The sequence below is a fragment of the Belonocnema kinseyi genome, chromosome 5 (assembly GCF_010883055.1).
Source record: "Belonocnema kinseyi isolate 2016_QV_RU_SX_M_011 chromosome 5, B_treatae_v1, whole genome shotgun sequence".
NCBI lineage: Eukaryota > Metazoa > Arthropoda > Insecta > Hymenoptera > Cynipidae > Belonocnema > Belonocnema kinseyi.
The window spans coordinates 36,060,222-36,084,095 of NC_046661.1; the positions used below are offsets into that span (position 1 = coordinate 36,060,222).

Genomic DNA, 23,874 nt, shown 5'->3' on the forward strand with positions numbered 1-23,874 from the left:
TTATTGTAGTCAAAGGGTTGTTGTGTGTATAAGAAATTGCCCCATTTTGCAACCCGTAATACACCGGAGTTTGGAAAAAGATATTTGCGCAAGAGCCATCTTTGAATTCTCGCATTTTATTGGTCGGCAGCCATGATGAATTGACATAGGTGCAGTGATACGGTGGACCAAGTTGTAGACGAAATTTGAATTCCCGTATTTAATGTTGTTCAATGTTAAACAAATTAAAAATAACAATTAGAGGAAAATTAAATTTGTGAAATGTTGCGGATGTGTAAACTGAAAATTTAATTAACTCATTTTTAGACGAACACATATATTTTCGCGATGAAAATTATCTTGTTTTGTTTGCGAGTTTATGGTCACGGACATAGGAAACAAGGGACTAGACATGCCATCCTAACTTGGCGAGCGGGGTTGAATCCACGGAAGGGGGGAGAATTGCATGAGTGAGGACAGCCGCCATCTTACGATGTGTCATTTGATAATGCGCATGAGCTTTTTTGCCGACAAACTGTGCATGAAAATATAAACATGTGGGCGCTGCATGTTTGTCGCGGGACATCAAAAGGTGGCGGACCTCCCCCCTCATTGCATCACCACCGCAATGGCATGCCTAGTCCCTTGTTTCCTATGTCCATGGTTATGGTTCATAACAGTTTTCAATGACAATACAAAACAAAACGTGTGTCGTGTGCTTGTTTTGAAAGTTTCCAAGTGCTTATTTAAAGACACAATATGCAGAAAAAGTGCACGAATCATTCGTAAAAGGTCAGTATTTTCTTGACGAAGTCATAAGATGGAACATTTAGAAACAATCGGAAGCTTTTTATATTCTCATAAAAGAAAATATGAAACACACAATCATGTTTTTCGAAGTCTAAATCTTTGTCTGCCAGAAATGAACTTGAAGATGCCAAATAAGTAGATTTTTCTTGTTATAAGGATCTGCTAGTTGGAATTTGCTTTCTGAATAACATTTTTTTCAGAATTATTTAGAAAAATGTGCCAATGTGAGAGTGAGCAATCTTCGTGCAGGGTGTTTAACGGACCTATTCATCCAAAAAAAATTGACACTAAACAATTTTTCGGAGCACCTAGGGTGCATATTTGCGGGGGGAGGGGGGGGGGCAAAAATTGTTCTACGCTCAATGTGGCCGTTGGAAGCCCCCTTTTCAACGCAGTTTTTGCTAATTTTATTTCCGTGTTTTATTCAGGGTAGGTTGACTTTTAGAAAAGTAGTTCCGCATTTGCAGCCAAAAAAGATCAATTTTCGACAAAAAATATGATAGTTAATGTTTTAACCAATCAAAGATTTTTATTTTAAATACAAAACCGTTGAATTAAAATATAAAAGAAAAATTTTTAGCGAAATATTTCAATCCGCAACAAAGAAAGATTTTTGAGTCAATGAAGAAAAAAAAAACTTATTTAAAATGTAGAATTTTCAAGTCAAAATAGATAAATTTTCAACCAAGACAATTCATTTTCTACTGTAAAAAACGATTTCTCAACAAAATTCATAAATTTTTAAGAACATAGTGAAGCTTTCAAGCTGAAAATACCAGATTTCCACCAAATAAATGAATTTTCAATCAAAAAATTACATTTTTAACCAGAAAGATAAACTTTCTAGCCCAAAAGAGGAATTTTTGAACGACAATCATACATTTCTAAGCAAAAGATTAATTTTTTTTTAATTGGATAGATTTTTTATCAAAAACCAATTAAATCAACGCAATTAATTACCTATAGAAAAGAACGAATTTTCAACAAACTATATCAATTTTAAACTAAATAGTTGAATTTGTAAACTCAAAAAATATATTGTTAACCAAAATTAAATAAATTTTCATTAGAAAATTAATTAATTTTGAATAGGAAATAAAAATCTTTAACAGAAAGTTGAATTTTCTACCACATTCTTGAATTACAAAGAAAAATAAACAACTAAACAGTTTAATTTTCATAATACTTAGAAATATTTTAAAACGATTTCAAATATTACAAATATTTCAACCAAATTTTAAAAGATTTCAAAAGGTTTTACAAATATTTCAAAGATTTTAAACGATTTCCAATTTGTATAGAAAATTTCAATAGATTTTACAAAGATGTCACAGATTTTACAAATATTTTTAAGATTTTAAAACTTTCAGAAAAATTCAAGGATTTTAAAGATGTAAATCAGATTTCTAATATTTCAGAAATTTTTTAAATTTCCAATTTTCTTAAAAGACTTAAAAACATTTCACAAATATTTAAAACATTTGATGAAAATTACATGAAGTTTTAAAAAAATATATAAGAATTTCAAAACATTTCAAAGATTTTAAACGATTAAAATTTTTTTTTAGAAAATTTCAATAGATTTCACAAAGTTGTTAAAGATTTTACAAATATATTAAAGATTTAAAAACTTTCAGAAGATTTTAAGGATTTTAAAGATGTAAATCAGATTTCTAAGATTTCAAAAAATTTCAAAAATTTCTAATTTTCTTAAAAGATTTTACAAATATTTAAAAGATTATAGGTTCTGTTTTAATTCCTCTAGAATCAAACCGAAGGGTCTATGAAAAAGCCACCGAATGCGTCCTGGGGTTGCGGATAGAGGGTCCCTGACCCATGGGTTTCTGCTGAATATGGTTACAAAAATGAATAGGCGGTCGCGGAAAATTGTCCAGGGGTGGTCCCGAAAGAATTAACCCCCAAGCGGATGTGTGACAACCGTGCCGAAAGCAGAATTGCACCTGGGTGAGATGTCCAGAACGGTGCCTCTGGGATATCGGCCGACCTCTAAGAGTACGCAGCCTTATCCTTGCATGCGGAGCTCTACAAGAATGGACGAACCCCTTTCCCTAGCTTCTCGTGGGAACAACAGTGACAACACTAAACATAGTTGTAGTAAGTGCGGTTCAAAACAACAGAACGATACAAAGTAACTGCAACGAATATGCCTGCCGTCCCGATAGTAATCTATTCATTTGGAGTGGTTCCATGGGCGAAGAACGAGCTCAGATTCCGTGATATCGGGACACGAAAGGTTATGCACATGAACAAAAGCATGCATCTTCAGTCTTCTGTTCCGCGACTCTACATATCACACCATCAAGGTGGTCGCGGAATCTTGAATTTCTTCACAACAGGATTATTTTGGGTACAGCACATAGAGTTGCAAATGGAAGCGACCCTCTCCTTAAAATGCTCAGGAACCACGAAGAAGTGGGCAAAGGAGCGTATCTGTACAAAGCAGCGCAGGTAGCTGCTGACACACTTAGACTTAACTGCAGTATTAGGGGGGAGCAAAATGTATAAAATCTAATCTATCTCGAGTACTCACTCCTGAAAGCCCAGATTAAGAAAGCACAAGAGAAAAACTTCCGTGAGCAGCTCCTCGATAAGAGGATGCACGGAATCTTCCACAGAAATGTAGAGGATCAGTCAATGTCGTGTGAGCTAAATTTTGCCCTGCTTAAATCACCCGGATTGAAGTCTGGCACGGAGGATTTCATTTTGGCATGTCAAGACAGTGTCATTTCCACCTTAACATACCGTTGCCACATTTTTAACCAATATATTCCCGATGATAGCTGCAGGGGGTGCCATGCACACCCCGAGCATTTAGTACACATAATAACTACTTGTCCAACTCATGCGGGAACAGCCTACATTCAGAGGCACAATGCGGAAATAAGAGTGCTTTATTGCCATCTCTGTCACTCTTACGGCATTAACCTTAATATCGCTCCTCTAAATGCTCCTAGGGAAATCGTGTCAATTGCCGAGAATGAGAAGTGCCGCATATACTGGAACTTTATATTGTCGACACTTGTTTCTGTTGCACACTCGAGGCCAGACATGGTTCTTCTTGACTTCGAGAAGCGAACCATGTTCGTTATCGAATTTTCTGCACCAGCTGACAAAAACATCATAGCCACGGAGAATGAAAAGAAAGAGAGGTATAGAGACCTTAGAAGGGAGTTGCAACGATAGTACCCGGAATATTCTGTTAAACTAATAGTCCTTATCATCGGCGCTCTTAGAGATGCCAAGCCTCCATTGGTTAATAGCCTGAAAAGCATCCCTGCGCGTCAACAACATGCTAAAACACCTGCGGGAAGAATGCAGAAGGCGGCCGTCCTTGGCTCGCTCCGTGTTCTCAGGGTGCAAGAGACTTTTGCCGGATCATTTTATTAATTCCGTTACAGACTGCAACCACCTACGTCATGGTCGTGAGACGTGGTTATGGCTAAAATTTTACCACGATTTCGCTGGGATCGGGTGCAGTTTTTTCAGATTAGCACCCGCTCCCAGCGGGTGCTAATTTGTTTGGAGTTTGGAGCAATGTACTTTACCAGTATTTCAAAGCGTAAAGCGCGCAGAGACGTAGAGGTTTAAGTAGGGCCAGTGGTGTCAGAAAGCGGATACCTCTGGCACGTGCAGTAGTGATTCCTGTGTATTTTTAGGACACATAATGTTACATAACCTAAAATGCGCGTGAGGCACTGCGACGCGGAAAAAGTTTACACGTAAAAACTCATAGCAATAAGCAACCAGAGGTACTTTTTGAAAGAAAGCCATTCAACATTAATTATTATTTAGCCTTTTTTACCAGCGAGAAGAGCTGAAAGCCCTGGCATGGACAAACCAAGGGTGGAAGTCGAGTCTTGAACTCGCGCTAGACGTACTGTTGCTCCTTTCACTGGCTGTTGTTTACCTGCTAACTGTCCTGCGATTGCTTGAGCAAAACTGAGTCTCACCTGAAAAAAATTGTAAGTCTTTTACATTCAATTACAGCCTCAATAAAATTAAGTTAGACAGGACAAAACTTTTGAATTTGGTTGTTTGAAAAATCAGACGATACCGAAGTTGGTAATTGGCCCGTCGTGTTGGGTACGGTTATCATGTTGCCGTGACTTATTACTCTCTGTGGAATGGAAGCATTTAAGGAGATCCTCCGGGGTTGAGTTTTCTGTTGGGCCAAATTCGCTGGCGTGCTATTCAGTAAACTAAGAATCGCGGCATTATTTGACTTCGGAGTAGCTTGTGCATTATTGTTCAGAGCGGCTGCAGCTGCGTTCGCTATAATTTAAACAAGATCCTTGAGTAATTGTAAACTTGAACTTTGAAAGTGATTTAAAACTTATGTTTTTGAGAGTAGACAGAAACAAACCTGCAACTTGTTGTTGGTGTTGGAACTGATTAGCAGAGTTCATGAGGGAAGTAACGAGAGCGCTTATTGCTGGATTGGTCGCGTGATTCTTAAAAGTCACTTCGCTCGAATTTTGACTTGTGTCACCTATGTTACTTTGAGTTCCAGATTGCAACTGGGCTTGCTGCAAAGATACAATAATTTATTAGATTCATCAAATTAATCACATACAAGTGTCTAAGTCGACACATAGATATAATATAAATATAATACAATATTTACATAAAAGTTTACAATTTATTCAAAAAATATACATCGCCTGAATTTAGGGTCTTCTAATACATAACTTTTGATAAATTAAAAAAGTGTTTGTTATGAATTTTATGAATAATGAAATTGTAATAACCGTAAATATTTTTCACTGAAAATAAATGTATTTTTAAATCTTTGATTTTTCCCATCGATGTGTCGACGTTTTTTTACAATCGGAAGGATCGACGGGTTTCTTTCAGTGTTACATTAAGGTAAAATATCTATGTTTTTCTTCGATGTTAGAACTATGCTGCGGTGGGATGATCACATGACACAAGTAGAATATACGCCAAAGACACTCAGACATTCAATTTATTGAACTCACCAGAATAGGAACATTAGTGACAGCATTGTTGATTGGAGCAGTCTGTTTCTGTTGAAAAACAAGGATGCCAGACCCGTTGCAGGGACTGGGATTGGTCGTGGGCATCGCAGTGGCTTCGATTTGCACCGGTGCTGGTACATTAGGTCCTCCATTTGCGATAGGCTGAACAACCGAATGTACACTTCCGATCGCATCCACTTGAGGTATGTTTTGAATCACATTTGCAGCATCTGCACATGTCAGGTTCACGTGCGCAGACGTCGAAGCCTCCGCCGCGGCTTTGGTGGATGCTACTTGTCCTGCTAAATTATTTATCTGACCCTGAGCACGCGAGAGAATCTAAGAAAGAAGTATGAAAAATAAGATTATGAAGACCCTTTTGTCACAAATGTTATGTTTGATATACAGAAGATATTTAACATAAGAGTATAAAATTCAGTTGTGATGAAGTAAATGCAAGGAATGGAATACTTAAACAATTCAACAAAATTCCCTTGAACTAGGGCGTACCATGCAACGTATTAATAAGGAATTGACTTTGAAAATAAGAAGTAATAGCAATTTTATTATGCGATCAATCTTGCTTTACATGCTATTCATTTGAAAATTATTTTCTAAAATATAGTTTGCAAACCTGCTGCGACTGCTGAGCCTGCTGCAACTGTTGAGCGACCAATTGAGCCTGCTGAGCCTGGAATTAAAGAAATGTTTGATATTGCCTTAATTAAAACCAAAGAATTAGAAAAATCAGATATATTTATATTTTTAAGTATTCACAAAAATTAAATACCATCTGATGATTTAAGTTAAAATACGATGATTTTAAATTTGGCAACATAAACCAAAATAGGTATTTTGTTTAAGTGAAGAAATTCCATACAGACAAGAAATGTACCTGGTGATGCGCACGTTGCATGCCTGGAGTGCATGTGACGCGAGGAACCTGCCCAGGCACAACGTGTTTGATTCTGACATTCTTCTTCCCCTCTTCCGTGAAAATTTCCGTAAACTGCTGAATATATTGATTGGCTAATACTCTGTTACCAAGCGTGAATCTGTGAAAAGAAAACAAATTTCATTAGAAGTAAATCAATGTACGATTTTTTATAGGAATTTGAATTTTATTTTAAATCATAATGTTTTTGATGTTTCTTATTATTAAACCACTGACATTTAAAACGGAAAAATGCAAAATATAACAAATTTTTAAACTTAATTCTAAATATCAACAGCCTTAATTTGAACCATCCCCAAAGAAAATCAGAATAAATTTTTCCCAAGGTTTTCAGTATTTTTCTGCGTTTCGCCAAATGTCTTTAATTGGTCTTTTTTTCAACCACTGATATAAAAAAAATAAAATTGTAATATATTAAATTATATTTTTTATCTTAATTTTTTATGTTTTGATTATTAAATCACTTATATCAAAAATTAAAATTAACATAGCAAAGGACCGCGCACAGAATGCATGGGAAAATGTCTTTCGGCGTATTTGGTTAAAACTTAGTAATTTTGTAGGTTATAAGGGCAACGGCCACACTCTAAGCGCTCAATATTTTTAATAAAATGTGACACTTACTGTTTCTGGGCAGCAACGGTGATAAAATAAGGTCAGTATCAAGTATGATAATTCTAATCATAAGGATCGCCCTCTTCTCGCAACGGCCGAACGCTAAGCGCACAATATTTTGACTTGACTGCAACATTCGCAATTTAAGGGCATGCGATACTTCGTCGTCTGGTCAATCGGGTACAGTTTCCCCGGCTTTTTTTCCACAAAAATGAAAATTTTTAAAAAGTGAATTTGGAGATGCTATAAAATATCATAACGGACGTCCTTGGACTCTTTTTTGAGGGATAATAACAAAAAAATGTATTGTGCTAAATAAAAATTTTATCCATGTGCATTATTTTGAGGTTACATCGTTTTTCAGTTCTGTCATTCCGATAATTTGTAAATTATTTATGAAATGAACTTTTTTGATTGCCTACAAACAAGGTTAGTTCCGGGACATTAGTTAATATTTTTATTTGTAAGTCTAAAGTTTTCGGTCAAAAATATTGTGTAGTTTGGAAGTAACGCTCTGGTGAATTGGAACACACATAACCTCGAAATATACACACAAGTTTTTAGCAAAATCAAAATTTGTTTGGAATTAACCCACAAAAAAAGTGTGCACGGACATCCGTAAGCATGTTCATTATCATTCCACAGATTTTCAAGACAAAATATTTATTAATCTAGGAAAAAGCCGGGGGAATCTAACACTGATAAAATCGATACTAATTCCTAAGCGCCATGCAAATTAATCAAAGTTAGCCAAATTAATTTTTTTTAAATTAACCGGCAAAAAAGTGTGCAGGGACGTTCGTTAGAATGTTCGCTATCATTTTCCAGATTTTTAAGACAAAATATTTATTATTCTAGAAAAAAAGCTGGGGTAACCTAAAACTAGTAAAATCGATACTTTTCTAAGTATCACATGCCCTTAAGGGCAGTAACGGTGCTTGAATAAGTTCAATATCAAGTGCGGTAAAGCCAATCATAAGAATCACCCTCGTCTCGCACCGACCGAACGCTAAGCGCTAAATATTTTGACGAAAATGCAACATTCACAATTGAAAGGCAGCAACGGCGCTTAAAGAAGATTAAGATCAAATGCGGTAATGCCAATCATATAATTCGCCCGCTCCTCACAACGCTCAAACGCAAAGAGTTAGTATCAAGTTCGATTGGTCGAATCATATACATATATTGCCCACCTCTCACAATTTTTGGACGCGAATCGCTCAATATTTCGACTTAACTGCACCACTAAATATTTCAGGGCACCAACGGTGATAAAATATGTCAATATCAAGTGCGGCCGTTGCGAGAAGTGGACGGTATGCATGATTATCACAAACGCACTTGATAATGATCTTATTTTAGAAGCGTTGCTACCCAGAAACTGTGAGTGTTGCACTTGATTCCTAACATTGAACGCTTCGCGTTCGAAATTTGCGGGCAGCGGCGGATTTATATAATTGGCATTACCTCCAATCAAACTGAGCTCACTTTGCATCCTTTCTTTATTCAAAGCAGTAATTGTATCAGTTATGATAAAACCTTGCGCGCTTCGCCGTTGCGAGAAGAGGAGAATATTATAATTGAGATAATCGCATATGATTATAAGATGAATATAACCTTATTTCAAAACCATTTTTGCCCAGAAACAGTGAGAGTCATAGTTAATTCGTAATATTGAGCGCTTAACGTTCGACCGTTGCGAGAATAGGTCGATATATACGATTGAGTCAATTTCACATGATTAAAACCTTATTTTAGAATCAATGCTGCAGTTAATTCGAAATAGTGAGAGCTTCGCGTTTGAACATTGAGGGAAGTGGGCAATATATATGATTCGAGCAATCGAATTTGATACTAACCTTATTTGATAACCTTATCTTCCCTGAACTAGTGAGTGTTGCGGTTATTTTAAAATATTGAGCTCTTTGCCTTCGAACATTGCGAGAAGTGAGTGATTCATATGATTGGCATTACCGCATTTGATACTGATGTTATTTAAGCACCTTTGCTACCCTTAAATTGTGAATGTTGCAGTTTAGTCAGAATATTGAGCGCTTAGCGTTCGGCCGTACGAGAACATGGTGATTCTTATCCTTGGCATTACCGCACTTGATGCTGACCTTATTTTATTAGTGTTGCTGATTTTTCCCAATGTTCTCAATATCTTTTTACGCTTCGCAATGGTCAGTTTATGGGGCGAATATAAAACCGCAAGGTCGTAGCATTTGAATTTTTTATTTTTGAGAGGTAAGAGACGGACAATGCAACTTCTTGTACGTAATAAGTGCTTACGAACCCTAATGGCGAGAAAAGTAGAACATTTAACTATTGTATTTTTTCAAATGATGTATTTATGCGCAGTATTTACTGCTTAAGGAAAGTCGGTTATTTTCTTTAGATTATATATTTACAAAGAAGCCGTTCAAGTATTACCTAAGCATAATTTTCCCTATACTTGCCCCACCCCCAATTGAAAGCATATTTTCTATGACGAATATACAACAATAAGCATATATTTAGATCATCCCTCCCTCTCAGAATGCTTACGTTATACTTGAATAGCCCCAAACATTATGGTGCAAAATAATACCCAAATAAAATTGCACTTATTTAATTATACACTTACAAAGCGAAAACTTTTACAAGGAACATCATTCAAATCAGGTACCTTAAAAATGGAAAAGTTCTAAATCAAAAATCAATAATTTTAAGTTTACGACATTCTTAAGTATTGTGAAGTATTAAAACATTATTGTTATTTAATTACAGTTTAATTGATTGCATTAATTACAGTGAGATGACCTGCGAGGGGATGTGCGGTGCTCACTTAGGCCTGACAATACAGGAGCATTCCGGTAAGGCACTGTACCCGAACGGCCGACCTGTTTATTTGCGTAATGACGTTGGGACAGTTCACTCGAAGCGGGGCACACACACACACAAAGTGAATAAGCACGTTGCCGAGTTCTCGTCGACCAGTAGTGGGGATCCGATGCTTGAAGCCAACTGAAGCCGATGAGACTGATTCACTGATCGGTTTTTTTTTCGTGCGACCGCATGAGGCTGTCTTTGAGATTCAGAACATCGCCATCTGACACGCGAATATTTATCGCGAAGTAGTAATTGAAAGTTATTGGAGCATTGTCAATAAAAAAGAGCACTGAATAACATTTAATTTTAATCAAAACCTTAAAATACGGTTTAAAATAAATTATTTACTATAGGATTTCTTGTTTATATTTAATTGAAATTCCAATTTCTTCTGAATATTTCCAAATTGGTGACACCTTTGCTTCTTTCACTTCGTCATTTATGTTGAGGGGTGGGCTTTTGGTGTTTTTTTTCCCACGATTTTGAGCATACGAAGATTTACAGTTATAATACTTTACGATGTAACTGTTGAGAATCGAAGCTTTCACGGATTCTATGTAAGTCGCATCTGTTTGAGCTGTAATTGGTAATCTCGTACGGTGGTGTTTGAAACTAATTGACTGCTGCTAGTTGGGCAGTATTGTAAAGGCCTATCTTAATGCTCACTTTTCTGGTGACGTAATAGGCTTATAACATGTTGGTTTCGAATCAAATTAGTTTAATTTCAAATACTTTTAATTCAAAATTATTCACGCTCAACAGCTCACTATACAGAATTTCCACATCGCAAACGTCTTTTATTACAGAATCGTGTAGACTTCAAACTTAAATTCATCAATTAATAAGAACATCTACCACACTGTCACGTAAGTTCGTTTAAAAGAATTGGTGACGTGATGCATGTCCTTAAGGGCGATGGAACAAAGACCCAACCTCAAAATTGGATTGTCTCATTTTACTTCATAAAGACATATTTTTTTACATCTTTTTTAAGATAATTAGGCCCTATTCCTGTTTTAAATCAAACCTGTATTCGGAAAGAAAAAGTGGCTTATTTGAATAGTTTTTACGCATAATGTTTTTTTTAATCTAAAACCTAGCATTAAAAAACAAACGTTTTACATCAAAAATACTGAAATTAACCAATTTTTCACTCCGAATACAGATTTAGTTCAAAATCGTAATAGGCTCTAATTATCTAAAAATATGTAATTATAATATTTATGGGATAAAATGGCTCTATTGAATTTTTAGGTTGGGTTAATCAGTTAAAGGGTAGTATAAGATTTTCAATTTAAGTTTCTTTTATTTCACGCTCATTTAAATATTGAATCTAAATTTTAAACACTTCAGATTTGAAATCTTCGATCTAAATATTATTTAATTTAAACTTCTAGCAGAACACTTTTACAATTTCAGTTGGAATTATTGTTCTTGCAGTCGTTTTTAATTCAAAATTGTACAATGAAAATTTTTGAGAATTTTAGTTTGAAATTGTTTAATTTACGAAGCTTCAATTTCAAGTATTGCTTAAATATTTTTAATTTCAAATACTTTACATTTGAAAGTGTCCAATTTTGGAAGTTTCTAAACAGATTTAATTTCAAGCGCTTTATTAAAAGTATTTTAAAGATCATTATTAATTTTTGAATGCTAAGCATTAGAAGTTTGTCGATTTTAATAGCATACCTTCAATTTTAAGTGATTTATTTGTAATATTATTATTATACCGTCAAGCAGAATCCCGTTCATGGTAGGCTTTACTCACTTAGTTCTAGCCTCATTATACTGTCGGGGAGCAAGAAGTTCATATAAGAAAAGTGAGGGATGGAAGTTTACGAGGAGGTATAATGGGGTGAGGGGGATATGGATTTTTATATTAATCTAGAATTTCCGTGTTGTTTAATTAAAGAACACGTTCGTTCCCCAACACAGCTCCGTACCAGGTCGTTGATCAATCTTTATAGCAATCACCCCAGACTAACAGATTAACAAAGTCATCATGTGCCATAGGTCACAAAAATACGCAAGCTGGCTGATAATCACATATTAAGATACATACTCCTTACTCTACTCACATCTGCTATGTAAAGATCTCCACGCGGGCCCATTGGTATTCAAGGTCTTTCATTTCAGGCGTCTGTAACTCCAATGACAGTCTTTATCACAAATTTCTTCTCAACTACTTTTAGACAGACTTTCCTTACACGGCATACAATTTCAGCTGCCTTTACGCTTCTTGTATCTTTTCGACTTAGGTTCTCATTCAAACATTCTCACCATTCTTTCCTCGGTCTGACTCTGGGTACGCTAGTATTAACTTTACCTAAATATACTTGTTTCCACGGTCGCTTTTCTTTCATTCTCTCATCATGCCCAAACCATATCAACAAATTTGTTTCACTCTTGTAAAACAGTGTTTAATCTGCACCACATTCTTTGAGAATCTTCTCAACTGGCTTTCTCAATTAGTATTTTACCTCATACATTGTGCAGGAATTGCATGTCAACCGCGTTAACTTTACTCTTATCCTTTTCTTGGATAAACGTACTTATCAAATTCTTCTATCCTCTCATCGTCTTAAGCAATGTTCTATACTGTTTTCTCGCCGTTTGTACAAAACATCACACATTTTACTTTATTCACGTTACTTCTGAGGCCCATGTTCTTCATGCTAGTATTGAGACGGCCCAATATTATTTGAAAGTCTTCGATTACCTGCGGAGAATTTCTCAAAGCTTCTCAGAGCCTTGAGAATCTTTAGCATATACTCTGAGATTTTTATCAGTAGGGTATCAATTACAAATATTGATGAGGATCTATTATCGTGGAGCAAATGTGTCCTAGCTTCCGGGCTACGATAAAGCGAAGAGTTTCGTCACTAAACTCAACTTTCTAAAGCAAGTGAATTTCAATTACGAACAGAGACTAAGTGGGCAGGTCTTGTCAGCGCTTGTTCCTTTCGTATATTCGAACAGCGATCTTGTGAATTCAGCTACTGAGCAAGGAAGATGAGCAAGGCAAGGAAAGATTCGTGAAATGGTTACAGTTCTCTGACGTTCAACAAATTTGCGTGTTCTTTGAAATTCTGATTCAAATCATGTATACATTCAGGAGTCATTTGTATAATAAAAATTCAGCATAATTGAACAGATAAAAAACAAGAACCTTAGTTTCCTGCTTTCGCTAATGGAATATCAATGAAAACAAATTACAAAAAAATTTCTCAATCTATCAAAAAAATATTTTTCATTATGGGAATGTTATTTTTTACTCGAGAAAAAATCATTGCAAGCCCAGAAATTAGTCTTTCAGGGGAGGACAACTTTGACCAAGCATATTTTCATATATTCAATATTGATTAAAATTTTATGAATGCAATCTCCAGCGTATTATTTTACGAATCCAGCCATACGAGACAAGTACTAATGTATAGCAATATTCAGGAAAAATTGGCGCAATAATTGGACAGTAAGTTTCAAATATCCTAAATTGTTTATTTAAATTTTCTTCAAAAAAATATTAATTTTTAAGGATGAAAGATAAGTTTTGTATCATAAAAGATGAACTTCTGTAAAAAAACGAATTTCTAACAAAATTGTTGAATTATCGATTGAAAAAAGGTGAAGCACAATACTTGAATTAGTAAATAAATAATTGAATTTAGAACGAACCAGTTGTCTTTTTAACCAAATAGCTGCGTTTTTTGCCTAAAATGTTTATCTTTAACAAAGAAGATTGATTTTCTACCCACAGACCAATTTTCAAGAAAAGTAAAGAATTTTCAACTAATTGCTTTAATTTTCAACTGAAAAATATAAGTTTTCCACCCGAAATGGAATATTTCAATTTTCTACCAGGAATATCAATTAGTTTAATTTTCAACCGTAAAATATTCATTTTCAAATAAAATTATATATTTTTAACACACAATTTTACATTTAAATTTCACAAAAAAATTCTGAACGAAAAACGCAATGTCCAACGAAAAAAAATGGATTTTCCATTAAAATGATGAATATGAATAAATATGTACAGCAGTTCTACATTTAACCACATAGTTTCACTATCAACCAAAAATATTATTGTTTAAACACAAAGAATAATTTTGTTTCGAATGAAGTAAGTATCATCAAAATAAATACATTTATAACAACATTTTTGAATTTTCAACTACAAAAAAAGGTTTCCACAAACTATATGCATGCTATCAAAAAGTGATTTGAAACAAATTTGTAGATCTTTTTAAAATGCACAACTTTTGTCTAGCCATAGTTTAATCGTAAAATGTAACTAAATGTAAACATGAACATCCGTACAGAAAATTTTTGAATTTTGAAAAAAGTGGTCTCAAAAATTTTTAAAATACGCTCACGTTTTGAGTTATTATCTAAAATGTCTGGCTAACGAACTTAAACCCCAATTTTAGGACACTAAAAGAGTATACCAAAAGCCAATCCAATCTGTCAATTCTTTCGAAAGTTATCGTGCTTACAAACTAAAAATGTACACACACACACACACATAGAGCCAGACACATTCGTAAAAACCTGTTTTTCGGATTCAGGGGGTCTTAAAACGTGGACATTTGACCAAAACGGGGGAGGGGGGGGGGGGGGGGGGGGGGGGGGTTAAATTATACAAAAATCTAATACCTTCTCTTGATGAGAATGTAAAAAGTAGAATTTTCGATCGTTTGAATTAAAAGACGAATTTTTAACAAGCGTCTTTTTCCCTCAACAAATGAAATAAATTTAAAAAAAAAGATTAATATTATACCCAAAAAGACCAATTTTCTATGAAAAGCTGTACTTTTTAACCAAACAAGTTCATTTCCTAACAAATTCTTGAATGTTTAACAAAAAATGTTAATTAAAAAGAAATCCTTGAATTTCCATCACAATGATGAATAATTTTCAAACATATTTATTTTCAGCAATAAAAATTAATTTTCTACATAATACTTCCATGTTTAAATAATATATCGTTCACTTCGGAACAAATACTTAAATTTTCTAACAAAATAGTTCAATTTGCAAACAAAAATAGAAATTATCAACAAAAAACTTCATTTTCATTACAGCAATTTAAAAATGAAAAACAATACATGTTCTTCACGGTGGGAAATATTTCTTTTTATCGAAATGAATCATCGTGAAATCATTAAATCTACTATTAAAGAACTCTACGGGGAGAATATTCTTACTAAAACCGAGTATTATTACTAAAACCAACATCTTTAGTAAGCTCATGACTTCTTGAGGTAAGCTACTAACATCCTGAGCTTTTTTGAAACGGTGCAGGGACAAGAAAATCGTCCTAAAATTCTTACAACTAAAAAATATTTTGGGAACAACTAAATCCAAATCAATCCTACATAATACAAGTTTGCTTCTCTTGAAAGAAAGAATACAACATACCAAATTTGTCTTACACACTACCTCCAAAAAATTATTAAAACTTCACATCTTCCTATCAAACGCCCTCAGATTTGACATTTGCTCTACATTGGACAGCATATTTTGTTACCAATCCCAACGGATTAAAGATCTTTCCACTCAAAAACAAAAAATAAAATTTGACAAATTACTTTCAGTAAGGCAAACACGACTAACTGATACAGTAAAAACATCTCTGACTATCCTCTTAGCAATGAAATGATTTCAGCCTTATCTAAAGGACATAATTTTGTAGTAGCTCCTTCCAAAATCCCGAAAGAAGAAATCATCAGCAATAGGGTGGCCCAAAATGACAGACATTCGATTTCTAATTATTTGCAACTGGAATCCTGTTCCTCATACTGAAAAACTAATGTCCATTTTTTAAAATAATTTCTAAATAACATTTAGAGGTGACACCATGCTTTCAAAGTTTTCGGTTGAATAATCGTTTGAAGTTCATAAAATCGTTAACTGTCCAAGGAAATATTAACTTTTCTTGGTCACCATTGTTACAGTAAGCGGATTACGAAAAAGTGGGCGAGGTACTTACCTGCGAATTTTATGGTCTTGGGCTCAGGTTATCGGAATGGACAATAAGAATTCAAAGGTTTCTTCTACCTGTACCAGTCTACTGGCTGCTTTTCTAAACTTCTAAACATTTTCAACGAGAGGATTTGTTTCAGATACGTAGATCTATCGAGTTTAAAGGAGCATTCATCAGTTCTCCTCTACGAAATATTTGTGTATTATCTTTCTCAGTCTTACCTGCATTTTATTTGTATCTCTTTCACTTATAAATACCGTACTTTATGGATACTCCTTTATAAAGGTGCAAACTATGACCATGATTGAATTTGCAGACAGAAGTTTCCGAACATCAGTAGGAAGAGGCACGTGCGCCTAAAACTATCGGTGCAACGTTATTAAAGTGATTATTTTAGTCTTGTTGCATAAAATATATTTAGATTGTTCATCAAAATATTAAGTTTAAAGAATCTGCAGTTATGACTGATACGCGTGTTTCGGATTTTATATGGTTAATAGGAAACCCCAAAGCAGAATTACATGGGCGTAAATCACCCTCAAAGAAAGAAATTTCTTGAACAATTTATCAATTTCAGTGAAATCTTTAAATTATTATTCAGATCGGTGAAATTTTTGAAACATTTTCAAAATATTTGTGAAATTTTTTTTATTTTTTGTGAATTTAGTTATTTTTTGTAAAATGAAGCAATTCATGTTTAGAAGCTAGCTTCTAGTTCCAACGCCCACCAGATGGTACCTTCGTGTGAATATCCGTTTTATACAATAAATTAAATGTCAAAAATTTTTTGCTTTTAATATCCATGTATTCAATAGCTAAACAATTGCCAGTTAAAACATTAGTTCTTAATAAATATTTTTATCCATAAAAACAGCTTATTATTTAAAAAATATTTAAATAATTTTAAATAATTATTTGTCTAAACATATTATATAGAGAATAGAGATGCAATTTTTATTGAATATTTTTACCGATAAAAATATTTTATTAGTTTGAAAATTGTTGATGCTCCATATTTAAAATGTTTAAATAATTAAAAATAATTATTTTTTTAAACAATGTTTAAAGAAAATTTATTGTTAGCAAATATTTTTATCGATAAAAGCAGTCTATTAGTTAAAAAATGTTTCATAATTTAAACTTTAAATATTTAAATAATTTAAAATAATTATTTGTTTAAACAATTTCGATTAAAAAATTAATGGCTGTTACATTTTTATTGATAAAAAAACATTTTATTAGTTTAAAAATGTTTAATGATTTAAGCTTTCAATGCTTAAGTAAATGAAAATAATTATTTGTTTAAACAATTTTTATAGAAAAGTAATTGTTATTGATCATTTTTATCGATAGAAACATTTTATAGGTTTAAAAATTTTTATTGATTTAAATTTCAAATTATTAAATAATTAAAAATAATTATTTGTTTAAACAATTTTTATAAAATATTAATTATTATTAAATATTGTCATCGATAAAACAATTTATTAGTTACAAAATTTTGGACACTGCATAATTTTAAATGTTTAAATAATTAAAAATTATTACATGTTTAAATATTATTAATTAAAAAATAAATCAGCTGATTTAAAGATTCTATTTATAATAATTTCGAATACAAAATTCATATTTACTGTATTTACGATTGGGATATATATTTTGAGATTTTGTAGGTATAGAGTATAGTACTGCCGTGATTTGAAAGAACACCGTTAACTGCATCTCGGATTCAACTTGCAGTTAACGGTGTTCTTTCAAATCACGGCAGAGTAGACCACTAATGGATGAGCCGAGGCAACACGCCCACCATAAAATAAGTAATTTATAGACTACCTGAGTCGCTGACGGACAATTTATTTCTGGTTTTTGGTAAAAATCTGATTGATATAAAAATTAAAATTTTACGATTTTCATTAGGTCGCATCCGAAATCTATGAGCAACATCTGTTGTAATTTTCAGCGATAACAAACAATATTTAGACCCTGAAGCAAGCCCATGAAAATCATGGTTTTAAGCAAAAACAGCCATGTTTGAGACTTACAAAACAATCCTAATAATAATTTTTTTGTAATCTTTTTTTTGTAAAGCACTTACTGCATTACTGAATAAGGAGTTTCCAAAATTTCATGTGATTCTATAAATAATTTATATGTTAGATTTGAGCATGAAGAATTATGGACATTTTTTTATGTTAAACTCCATAAGAAATTAATGACCTTGGTGTCACCTCTAAATATTATTTTAAAATTATTTAAAAAAATGGAAATTAGTTTTTCAGTATGAGGAACAGGTTACCAGTTGCAAATAATTAGAAATCGAAAGTCTGTCATTTTGGGCCACCCTAATATATTATGGTTGTAAAATTGTAACAAGGTTAGAAAAGTTGGCTCGACTTCAGAATCAAATTAATCGAAATTTTGCATATTATTCTAATGTCAATTTTAGAAAAAAAAAGAATTTGATTTTTTTAGAAAATAAATTCAATTGTAGGTACCCCAGACAAGAACAGAGAATATTTTGCCGTGCTCCAATACGTTTTACGCAGTCTATTAAAACCCATTTGAACATAGAAATTAATATCTGGCTGAAATGGATGACGAGCTTCGTGGACATTTTTCCGGTGAATCCGACCTCTGGGCTATCAATTATTGTGTGTATAATGCAGCGAGAGCTTTGGCCGATGCGAACCGTAAAACAAAACCAAAGGTTAATTATAAGACCAAAAGACGAATGTATCAACTTGCAATAAAGATAGGCTGGGCAAGACAGTACGCGTCCCATATTCAGTGTGCGATTGACTGCATCACATCTGGCAGGAATTTTACCGCCAAGGTTCGAAAGTTCGCGCGCGAACTCCGGACCCGTTATCACACACTTAATCAGTCAAAGCTGTTGACCATCAGGCAGCATATTGTTCAGAGAATTCGGATACTATCTGACGCTAAGAGAAGTCTAGAGCGTAGGGAGAGGTGGGTCAGAGAAAATCAAAAGTTTCTCTCTGACCCACCTCGACACTTCCAAGACCCTCCAGTTACTGTCGACCACCCGACCAAACCAGAAGAGGTCGAAGTATTTTGGAGAAAAGTCTACAAAGTGCAGCATAGACTGGACGAAGACTCAGAAAATATAAATAGCTTCAAGGAGCTGTGGGATGCCCTCATAACACCTGATCAAGAATGCCCACCCATCACTACCGAGGAGGTGAAAAAATTATTAAGACGAATGAAGAACTATTCCGCACTGGGACCAGATTGTATCAAAACCTTCTGGTGGAAGAAGTTTCCTTCAACCCATCAGCATTTGACCCGTATTTTCAATTTATATTTAAAGTTGGAAGAGCCAATTCCGGAGTGGTTGGTGGAAGGGTGCACAATACTCTTGCCGTAAATAGGCAACTTAGCTGACCCGAAGAATTACAGGCCAACCACTTGTCTCAACACACTGTATAAGATATTCATAGCTATCCTAAATGATAGGATTGTTCGGGCAATTGAACATGTGAGGCAAGAAATTTATGAACAACGAGGCTCAAAGAAAGACGTAGCGGGATGTCGGGAGAACCTGCTCATCGATAGATGTGTCTGCAAAGATGCAGCATTCTACCAGCGTGACCTATCGATGGCCTGGGTTGATTATCGGAAAGCTTTCGATTCGACCTCCCATAGACTTATCATCTGCCTTTTGGAAAGCTTAAAGGTTCATCCGCAAATCGTTAGGTGCATAGAGAGATTGATGCCGCATCGGAAAACCAGATTTACTATCTTATCTGGAAGAAATCGTGTGACAACTAACAAGGTCACCTTTCAAAAAGGTGTCTTTCAGGGCGACACCATGAGCCTGCAGATTGAAAATACAAGGTCTCTCATGTACTTTACATGGACGATCTTAAGATCTATGCTAAAAACAAAGAGCAACTACATCTAGCTCTAGGGGGACAAGAAAGGTTATGAACATGAACAAAAGCATGCATCTTCAGTCTTCTGTTCCGCGACTGCACATCGCACGCCGTTAAAGTAGTCGCGGAATATTGAGTCTTGAATGTCTTCACAACAAGATTATTCTGGGCACAGCAGATAGAGTCGCAAATGGAAGACCCTCTTCTTAAAATGGTCAGGAATCACGAAGAAGTGGGCAAAGGAGCGTTTCTGTACAAAGAAGCGGAGGAGGCTGTTAAAACACTCGGACTTAACTTCAGTATTAGCGGTCAGCAAAATGCATCAAACCTTATCTATCTCGAGTACTCACTTCTGAAAGCCTGGAATAAGAAAGCACAAGAGAAAAACTTTCGTGTCTCCTCGATAAGAGGATGCACGGTATCTTCCACAGGGCGTGCCATGCACATCTCGAACATTTAGCTCACATACAATCTAGTTGTCCAACTCATGCGTGAACAACCTAAATCCAAAGGCACAATGCGGCACTAAGAGTGCTTTATTACCATCTCTGTCACTCTTGCGGCATTAACCTTAATATCACTCCTCTAAATGCTTCTAGGGAAATCGAGTAAATTTTCGAGAATGGAAAGTGCCGCATATACTGGAACTTTATATTATCGACAATTGTTTCTGTTGTACACTCGAGGCCAGATATGGTTCTTCTTGACTTCGAGAAGGGAACCATGTTCGTTATCGAATTTTCGGCACCAGCTGACAAAAACATCATAGCCACGGAGAATGAAAAGAAAGAGAGGTATAGAGACCTTATAAGGGACTTGCAACGATTGTACCCGGAATATTCTGTTCAACTAATCGTCCTTATCATCAGCGCTCTTGGAGGTGCCAAGCTTTCACTCGTTAATAGCCTGAAAAGCATCCCTGCGTGTCAACAATATGCTAATACACTTGCGGAAAAAATACAGAAAGCGGTAGTCCTTGGATCACTCCGTGTTCTCAGGGTGCACGAAACTTTTGCTAGATCGTCGTATTGATTCCGTTACAGACTGGAATCACCTATTTCACGGTCATGAGACGTGGTTGTGACCGCCTTCTGAATTTTTCCAGCAAGCGTTTTAGCATATTGTTGACAAGCCGGGATGCTTGGCACCTCCAAGAGTGCCGATGATAATGAGGATTAGTTTAACAGAATATTTCGGGCACAATTGTTGTAACTCCCTTATAAGGTCTCTATACCCCTCTTTCTTTTCATTCTCCTTGGCTATGATGTTTTTGTCAGCTGGTGCCGAAAATTCGATAACGAACATGGTTCGCTTCTCGAAGTCAAGAAGAGCCATGTCGGGCCTCGAGTGTGCAACAGAAACAATGGTCGTAAATATAAAGTTCCAGTATATGCGGCACTTCTCATTCTCGACAACTGTCTCGATTTCCCTAGGAGCATTTGGAGGGGCAATATTAAGGTTAATGCCATAAGAGTGATAGAGATGGTAATAAAGCACTCTTAGTGCCGACATTGACTGATCCTCCACATTTCTGTGGTAGATACCTGACCATTTTAAGAAGAGGGTCTCTTCCATTTGCGACTCTATATGTTGTACCCAGAATAATCCTATAGTGAAGGCAGTCAAGACTCAATACTCCGCGACCACCTTGACCTTGTCCATGGAACCACTCCAAATGAATAGAGCACTACCGGAACGGCAAGCTAGTTCGTTGCTGATACTTTATTTCTCGCCGTCAATTCGGAAGACCAAATCTGCCTGATGAGACGTTTGCATCTGCTTCGAAGAGTATCCTTTATATATGTCACATCCTGAATTCGACGCTGTGGCACGCCCAAGTATGTATAAGTCTCTCCAGCACAAAGGTGTCGTATAGCACTTCTATCGACGAGCTCAGGGTCTTCATGGATGCCATTAAGTTTTTCTCGCTTCAAATAAACCGTGGCGCATTTGTCTAACCCAAATTCCATTCTAATTTCCTTAGTATATCGTTCGACAAGAGGAGTGGGCTCATGGTGTCGCCCTGCAAAACTCCTTACTGAAAGGTGACCTTGTTAGTTGTCACGCGATTTTTTCCAGATTAGATAGTAAATCTGGTATTCCAAAGCAGCATTAATCTCTTTATGCACCTCACGATTTGCGGATGAACCTTTAAGGTAATCATTCCAGGCCATAGATAGATCATGCTGGTAGTATGCTGCATCTTTGCATACACATCTATCGATGAGCAGGTTCTCCCGACATCCCGCTACGTCTTTCTTTGAGCCTCGTTGTTCATACATTTCTTGCCTCACATGTTCAATTGCCCGAACAATCCTATCATTTAGGATAGCTATGAATATCTTACACAGTGTGTTCAGACAAGTGGTTGGCCTGTAATTCTTCGGGTCAGCTAAGTTGCCTATTTACGGCAAGAGTATTGTGCACCCTTCCACCAACCACTCCGGAATTGGCTCTTCCAACTTTAAATATAAATTGAAAATACGGGTCAAATGCTGATGGGTAGAAGGAAACTTCTTCCACCAGAATTTCTTGATACAATCTGATCCCAGAGCGGAATAGTTCTTCATCCCTCTTAATACTTTTTTCACCTCCTCGGTAGTGATGGACATCAGTCTATGCTGAACTTCGTAGACTTCTCTCCAAAATACTTCTACCACCTCTGGTTTGGGCGGGTGGTCGACAGTAACTGGAGGGTCTTGGAAGAGTTGAGATGGGTCAGAAAGAAACTGTTGACTTTCTCTGACCCACCTCTCTCTCTCTCTCTCTCTCTCTCTCTCTACTCTAGACTTCTCTTAGCGTCAGATAGTATCCGCATTCTCTCAAAAACGTGCTGCCTGGTGGTCAGCAGCTTTGACTTGTTAAGTGTTAACCGTTGGTTTTGTTTTACGGTTCCCATCGGCCAAAGCTCTCGCTGCATTATACACACAATTGTTAGCCCAGAGTTCGGATTCTTCGGAAAAATGTCCACGAAGCTCTTCATCCATTTCAGCCAGATCTTTAGGCTTGAGAAAAACCTTGGTGTTGATGTTTCTCCGGGTCATAAAACATCACTCTTCCTCTATCGGACGCCTGCCCGCGGTTGGTCTTAGTGTCGCCTCTCTTTCTCTATTGCCGGCTTGTTCTAGCCGTGGCAGAGTAGGCGTTCCGCTTACATTGCCCCTTTTTTGGAATAGTTCGGCATGGGTTCGCAGACGATGATGGACAAATTGCGATATCTCCGGATGGTTCTCGCACCACAGAGCATGCAGTCGTGCCATGTAACCCCATTCAGGGACCACACTCACATCGTAGCACTCTAGCAAGTCGTGATTCAGTCGCTCCGTCGATCTAAAGGTCCCGAGATTCCGCCGATCCATTGCATTAAATCCATCTTCATTGGCTCCCCCAGCTCTAGAGTGGTCGACATTGTTGGCCGACAACAACATTGTTGTTTTGAACCGCACTTACTACAACTATGTTTGGTGTTGTTATTATTGTTTCCACGAGAAGCTAGGGAAAGGTGTTTGTCCATCCTTGTAAAGCCCCGCATACAAGGATAAGGCTGCGTACTCTGAGAGGTAACCCGGTATCCCAGAGTCACCGTTCTTGAGCCATCACTCAGGTGGCATTCAGCTTTCGGCATGGTTTTTACACCTCCGCTTGGGGGTTAATTCCTTTGGGAACACCCCTGGACAATTTTCCGCAACTACCTATTTATTTTTGTAACCACATTCAGCAGAAACCCTTGGTACAGGGACCCTCTATCCGCAACCCGAGGAC

At 35.8% G+C, this 23,874-nt stretch overlaps 1 protein-coding gene across 3 annotated transcripts in view; it reads right to left on the reverse strand.

Moving 5' to 3' along the window:
- LOC117172960 (transcription factor SPT20 homolog) overlaps positions 1–23,874 on the reverse strand; it is a 68,083-nt gene that overhangs the window by 15,669 nt on the left and 28,540 nt on the right. For all 3 annotated transcript variants that reach the window (XM_033361281.1, XM_033361280.1, XM_033361279.1), the window contains exons 9-14: positions 6,685–6,844; positions 6,424–6,480; positions 5,790–6,128; positions 5,174–5,336; positions 4,865–5,082; positions 4,613–4,760 (exon numbers count right to left, since the gene is read on the reverse strand). In XM_033361281.1, the coding sequence (XP_033217172.1) occupies positions 4,613–4,760; positions 4,865–5,082; positions 5,174–5,336; positions 5,790–6,128; positions 6,424–6,480; positions 6,685–6,844 (1,085 nt within the window). The remainder of the gene's footprint in view (positions 1–4,612; positions 4,761–4,864; positions 5,083–5,173; positions 5,337–5,789; positions 6,129–6,423; positions 6,481–6,684; positions 6,845–23,874) is intronic.